The 7116-nt window shown below is 44.0% G+C and overlaps 1 protein-coding gene across 3 annotated transcripts in view; it reads right to left on the bottom strand.

The window, feature by feature from the left end:
• Window positions 1-7116, bottom strand: part of Lmtk2 (lemur tyrosine kinase 2) — a 111930-nt gene that overhangs the window by 14361 nt on the left and 90453 nt on the right. For 2 of the 3 annotated variants that reach the window (XM_008824019.2, XM_008824020.2), the window contains exons 8-10: window positions 6756-6840; window positions 4505-4626; window positions 845-994 (exon numbers count right to left, since the gene is read on the bottom strand). In XM_008824019.2, the coding sequence (XP_008822241.1) occupies window positions 845-994; window positions 4505-4626; window positions 6756-6840 (357 nt within the window). The remainder of the gene's footprint in view (window positions 1-844; window positions 995-4504; window positions 4627-6755; window positions 6841-7116) is intronic. The other variant, XM_029559102.1, reaches the window with a different exon arrangement.

Raw genomic sequence — 7116 nt, 5'->3', positions numbered from 1 at the left:
ATTAGAATTACCAGTGGTTGTTAGCTGCCATGTGGGTGCTGGGAACTGAACCCGGGTCCTCTGCAAGAGCAGTCAGTGCTCTTGACCGCTGAGCCATCTCTCCATCCCCTATATATATAATATTTTTTAAAAAAGAATTGCCCCTTAAAAAGGTTCAAGGGCTGATGACTTGGTCCCTAGTGGGTGACACGGTTGTGGTTGGTGCCAGAGACTTTAGGAGCTCTAGGAAGTTGATCATGGGGGAAGAGAAGTTCTTGAGGGTGGCTAACTTGTCCCTGGCACTTTCCCATGTCTCCTATCTGCTTCTGATCACCAGTGTGAGCTGCTCCACTCCACCATGCTGGACTGAACTCTGAAACCATAAGCCAAAACAGATTTCCTCTAGTCTCTTGGCTACAAGAAAGCTGACTGACACACAGTGATGTTACTTCTAAAACCAGTCATGAATAACAAACGGCTATTTTTCATAGCATCTAATGTTTAAAAGTCAGGACCACATGAACTGGCATTTGTGTGAGTGTGCACACAGGAATATGCATGTGTGTAGAGGTGCACATGGAGGTCTACCTTAGGTGTCTTTTTCAATGGCTCTCCAAATTTTTTGAGACAGGGCCTCTCAGTGAGCCTGGAGTTCAGCTAGGTCAGGGAACCCAGGGATCCTCCTATCTCTGTCTCAGCTCTGACGCAGCAGGTACACCCTGCCACACCCAGCTTTTTACATGGGTGCTGTGGATATGAACCTAGTCCTCCTGATTGTGTGGTAACTACTTCACCAACTGAGCCGTTTCCCCAGACCCCTTCCTAGTCTTTTGAAGATGACGAAATGGAACATGAAGCCACCAACCATCTGTCAGAATAAGGCTGCTCCAGCTCAGGTTTTGGGAGCTTTGTGTCCCTCTCTCTAATGACTTGATTGAGGACATCCAGGTCGGAAAGGTTAGCATACGGCTGAGCAGCATTATCAAAGAGCTCCCAAAGTGTCACGCCCAGCGACCTGTGGACAATAACAGGGTTATTTCTCCTGGCCTTAGATGTCAAATTATTTAACAACCTCATTTTTATTTGCAGAGCCAGTAACTGCAAAGACAAGATGTATAAGGAAGTGGTTATTAGTAAGATCAGGATAAAACAGTTCAAACAAATAACCAACAAGCCAATGGCATAAAAAGAGGTTATTTCCCTTAAAATGAGAATGACAGGAAGGTCTTCTTATGTTTAACTCATCACCACTTAACAAACAGAGATAACAGCATAATTACAGGAATTAAGTAATATGATTGCCAACTTTAAAAACTCAAGAAATCAGATGAAAGGCTGTTTGAATGTGTTAAAGCTTGGCAAAAATGGTTCGATAATATAGAGAATCCAATTTCGAGGTAGGGGAAAAACTCCCATTCAATAGTAGTTGAATGAAGTAATTTCAAGAAATCTACATGCACAAAACTTCGGTGTTCAATGAGCCCTGCCACCTGTTGCTTTGGTCACTCCTCAGTATTAGGCCTTATGGCAGCTGTCTGGTATCAGAAGAGGCCTCAGTTTGGCACCACACAGTGGGACACCCTTTCTCCTGGTCTGTCCACCCAGTTCTTGCTCTTGTTGTTTTGAGACAAGGTCTCCCTGTGTAGTGTAGGCTGGTTTTGAACTCGTAGTAACCCTCCTGCTTTAGCCTGTCAAGATGCTCTGTCCTACCAGAAGCTACCTCAGCTGCTTGGCTCAAATGAAGTACCTTCTTTTTCCTTATTTGGGATCTCTTATTTCTTTCCCACTACTTAACTGTCTTATAGAATGTCTCCTATTCACTGCAATGTTCCCATGGACTCACAAGTGCTATCTGGGAACTTTTAAATATGCTCATTGGAACTTTGGCTCTTTATCATGTATTCTGAGCTAGCAGAGCCAGGTATGGCCTGGCAAAGTGGATTTTTTTCAGAAGCTCTGAAAGGTTTCCATCATTTACCAGATTTAAGTAAGGTAGTTTATGTGACTGTTCAGTATCTACCAGGAAACTCAATACTAAACAGCACTGAGCAATTTTCTTTGACTGCTGTGTAATCAACTTTACATTTCCTTATACTACCTTTACAAATGAGAAGAATCTGCATATTCACTATGTGTGTTGAAAGGATATAAAGCCTCTTCCAACCCCCCCCAAAAGCGCTTTCTCCTTCCTAGCACAAACTGTTGGCTGGATGACCACTTTACGTACAGAAGGTACTGCCCGTGACCTGAGAAACGTAACTGGGGAAAACGAGTTCACATGAAATGTTTAAAATAAAAAAGGCAACATATGACGTGTGGCACACCTCCAGGCCTAGTGAGCCTTGGGCAGACCTGTCTGCTGCCTCAGATTTTCCACATCCTCTGTTTACCTCACTTCCCCTCTAGTAAGGCCCATTCCCAGACTAATTCCCCCTCAGGCCTCTGCCCATACCACCCTTCAGAGGAGATGGAATGAAACATAGGATTCCCAGTTCCTTAAACCCTGGAGTCTTGTTCTTCTGGGAAGAAGCGTCCTACAGCTCCCTTCCCCTCACCCCAAACTCTACAGGAGGTTCCTCTCACACATGAGCAGTGTGCTGAGACCCTGCCACCAGGGACTGTTTACTATTAGGAACAAGGGCAGCTTGGCCTTGAGGAATACAGGCTACATTTTCAGGTCAGTCATCCCAGTAAGTGCAATAAAATGCTGGTGAAGCATAAATGGAATCTTCTTAATGAATCAAAGAGTAAAGAAGAACCAGGAGGAGAAAGACAACTCAAATAACAGAACACAAAAGCTACCTTGCCTTGAGGCATCTATGGAAGCACTGGGCTTCTTTGCTTGATTTCTAAGGCTGATGGAGGAAGACGTTGTAGAACAAGCCAAAGCCCTGGGCTCACCCAGCTAAGATATCCTAAGGAGAGATCCTGCTTCAGGGCAGGTATAACTCCACTCCTGAAAGGTAAGCTGCCATGGCAGCCAGGCAGGGAGAGAAGAAATGCATGTGATGGAGAGGGGCCACAAGTCACCAGAGCTGGCCTTGGCAAACCCACATTATCTGAGTGAAAAGTCCTCAGGCTGACTATGCAAAGCCCTGCTCCAGAGCAGGACCCTGCATGTCTAGCAGAAGCAAATGCCAGACTTCTCTGCAGGAATGTGTCTCATTCTAGATATCCAAAGGTCCTCATCATAAGGAAGTCTCAGAGGAAACAAGGAATTGTCTACAAGTGAGAGGACCAAGGCTTCCCTTCCTGGGATTATCTGACATAGATCATACTTTAATTGGTAAAAAGAAAAGAAAAAACCCGAAACATTGTGATAATCAACAACAACAAAACCGAAACTAAGAGAACAATCACCCTAATAGAGATGGAACAGCAGATGGACATCAGCTGAAGAGAGGGTCTTAGGAACAGAGAACCAGTAGCTGGAGCACAGGTCAAAGGAATCATCCAGACGGGACACAGAGAATTAAAGAGGTGGACGAAGATTGAGTAAAGAGAGAAGACAGAGCAGGAAGCAACAGCACATGCCAAATTGGACTTCCAAGTTCAGAAAATGGAGCAGAGGCAACAGGTCAAAGGATAAAGGCTAAGAATTTTCCAGAACCAATTGGTACCACCAACCTATAGATTTAGAAAGCCAAATAAATACGAAGCAGTAGGGAAAAGTATCAATTCACATCCACAAAATTCACAGTCCCACACATCATGGTAAAAATAGAAAGAAAAACAAAAAAGTCAAAGAGATTTTGAAACTAGACAGGGAGGAAAAAGTCACTTTCCCTTCCAAGAGCTCAGGCAGACTTACAGCTGACTTCTCAAAAGCAACAAAGGAAGGCGGGGAATCTTCAACACGCTGAGATTAAGTCAAAACACATTTCAAGAATGAGGACATGCCAGGCATGGTGGCTGTGGTGGTGTGAATGACAATGTCCCCCATAGGCTCCAAGTATTTGATGGCACTGTTTTGAGAGATCTTAGGTTTGGCCATGCTGAAGGAAGCACATCGCCGGGGTGCGTAGAGAGTTCTTACGCCTTGCCAGATCTCTGGTTATTCTCTGCTTCCCTGCCTGCTTGAAGATGTGAGCTTCTACTTTCTGTTCCTGCTCCAGCCACCTCCTGCCACCATGCCTCCCCAACATGATGGACTCTATTCCCCTGAAGCCCTAAACTCAAATAAACTCTTTCTTTCATAAGTTCTCTTGGTCACAGTGTTTTATCACAGCAACAGAAAAGTAACTAATATAGTGTTGCACACCTTTAATCTCAGCACATGGGAGGTAATGGCAAGATCTCTGTGAAATTGAGGCCAGCCTGGTCTACATAGTGAGTTCTGGGACAGCTGGGACCCAACAAAATAACAAAAGTAGAAGGTCATTACATGACAATGGTGGTGACTACTGTGGTACCACCCAGCACTCAGTCTGCCTCCTACTTAACTTTCATACTCAGACAGAAGGCAGTCAGGCCCTTCCAGACCCTTGCTAAGGAAACCAAGTAAAATGGTATGCCAGATACATACCAGATATTACTGTACTTTGTCTGATCTGCAGTCAGGAGTCTGTCTTGAAAGCTGGTCACTAATTCTGGTGCAGTCCATCTCAGGGGGAAGAGTTTTTTGTCATCTGTTTCAATGTAGTCTTCCTGTGTGGTGAGAAAGCACAGATTTGCAGTAGAATTCTAAAATATTTATTTTTACTTCTTATGTGTATGAGGGTATTGCCTGCATGTATGTAAGTGCACCTGTTGTGCAATGCCCGCAGAGGTCAGAAGAGGGCGTCAGATCCCCTGGAACTGGAGTTATGGATGGTGGTTAGCTGCCATGTGGGTCCTGGAATCTGAACCTGGGTCCTCTGTAGTGCTTTAACCGCTGAGCCAAATGTCCAACCCCTTGCAGTGGAAATCTACTAGATGGTTTCACAGCAGATTATTCTCAGGAAATGCACATCTGACCCAAAACACAGCAGGAACAAAAAAAGAAGCATGAAGACAGACTCTGAAGTCTCGTGGGTTTCATGAACTAGCCTCTGAATCATGAAGCTTGTTCATCTACCCTTCCTAGAAGGAGTCAGCACACAAGGCTGGTGCAACAGCACAGACCCTGAGTCAAACACGTGTCAGCACACAGTGAAAAAGGGACCATGCTGGTTCAAATACAGGCTTTCAAATCTGACAGACTAGATCATGGGTCCTCCTTCCACCACTCACCAGTGATAAGACTGGGTGAGTGACAGATACTGGGAGCCCTTTTCCTCAGCTATAAACAGGGACTGTGCAAAGCTACCTACCTTAGTGATGGGAGTAAAAAGATAAGGCTGGCAACAACTTCAGAGTACACAATAAGTGTTTAAGATACTACAGGTAGGGGCTAGAGAGCTGGCTCAGCAGTTAAGAGCACTGGCTGCTCTTACAGAGGATCCAGGTTCAGTCCCCAGCATCTGCACAGCAGCTAACAACTGTAACTCCAGTTCTAAGGGATCTAATGCTAGTATTTGCACAGATAACCAGCCTAAATATTCATAATGTTTTGAAAGCATGACACCTTTGGTTCTCACAAGAATCCACCCAAGTCTTTATGCTACTGTGTTATAGGGCTAGGGTCGTGTGCCTTGCAGTTCTGCTAGCATGGAGCTGCAGCAATGTCATTCTTTGCCCCATACGCTACACCTCATTCAGAAGAGTTAAGCAAACACATATAGATGGTAATCTCATTTTACTAGTTTTCTTTAGGGGTATATTTATGAGAATTTTTAAACAAAACCCAAATCTCAAGCTTAATAAATGAACTTGAGCTACAATCTTAGCATGACGTGTGCATGTTTGTTGTTGTCCTTGCTTTTAATCTTTTATTTTTATTTTATGTATATGTATGCTCTGAATGCATGTATGCAAGCACATACATGCAGTGCCCACAGAGGCCAGAACAGAGTGTCAGATGCCCTGGAACTTGAGTTATGGGCAGTTGCTAGCATTCATGTGGGTGCTGGGAACTGAACCCAGGTCCTCTGCAAGAGCAGACAGTGCTTTTAACCATTGAGCCAGCTCACTAGCTCCCCCACTCCCTTTTCTTGTTGTTTTTCAGACAGGCTCTTACTATGTAGTCCTAAGTAGCCTTGAACTCACAGAGATCTGCCTACCTTCTCTCTACCACCAGAGTGCTGGGATTAAAGACATGGACCACTTTGCCTGGCTTGTGGTTTACTATACGAGTATTAATAACTATTTTTGCTCACATGCTCATTATAAAATTTATTATACGTGGGGCTGCCCAGATGGCTCAGCAGGTAAAGGCACTTGCTGCCAAGCCTGTGATCTCAGTTTGACCCCAGGGACTCACATGGTGGAAAGAGAGAACTGACTTTTGCAAGCTATCCTCTGACCTCTGCATGCATACCCTGGCACAAATGTGCCCACAAATATACACACGCATGCACACAAAATAAATAAATTTAAATGTAATAAAAATTTTTAATTTAAAAATATATTTAGTCAAATTAAGTCAATTATACTGAACCACAAATCTCTTTATACAGAGACTTTGGAGAGCTGTCATAAACTTCAGGGCACAAAGCCACTGATTTAGACAAACCAGAAGCCATTGGTATGTATTATTAAAAAAAAAAACCGGGACAGACCCTGCTCCACAAAGGTCATATCATGATGACTGAGATCCTCACCAAGCATGGAGTGGCACTTTGAGACACAGCTTCACAACCAACACTGCACGGGTTAGGGAGACACATGCAAAAGCTTTTTTTTTTCTTTTTTCTTACCTTGTACCTGCTGAATCCTATTCCATAGTCACCCACTTTGACGTTTAAATCGGAGGTGAGAAAACAATTCCGCAGGGCCAGATCACTGCAGACAGAAATAGTGAGTGAGCCCAAGAACACACAACCAGGACTGCAGCGTCAACTCTCAGGGCCAGAGTCTTTCTCTGGAGTCCTGTCTTCACCTCTGCTTAGTAATTAATGTCCTTTTTTATTTTTCAGCATGAAAGAGTTAAGCACCATCCCTAACTACATTTTAGTCAAGTAACTGCCAAGGTTAAATACTGACTGTATCTGTGCTTCAGCACTAAAACAATCCATATTCGTGGCTTGTGTTCTCTCTCTCTCTCTCTCTCTTTTTTTT

The sequence above is a fragment of the Nannospalax galili genome, unplaced genomic scaffold (genome assembly GCF_000622305.1).
Source record: "Nannospalax galili isolate Female #2095 unplaced genomic scaffold, S.galili_v1.0 scaffold809, whole genome shotgun sequence".
Classification (NCBI taxonomy): Eukaryota; Metazoa; Chordata; class Mammalia; order Rodentia; family Spalacidae; genus Nannospalax; species Nannospalax galili.
This window is presented reverse-complemented; position numbering and strand designations above follow the sequence as displayed.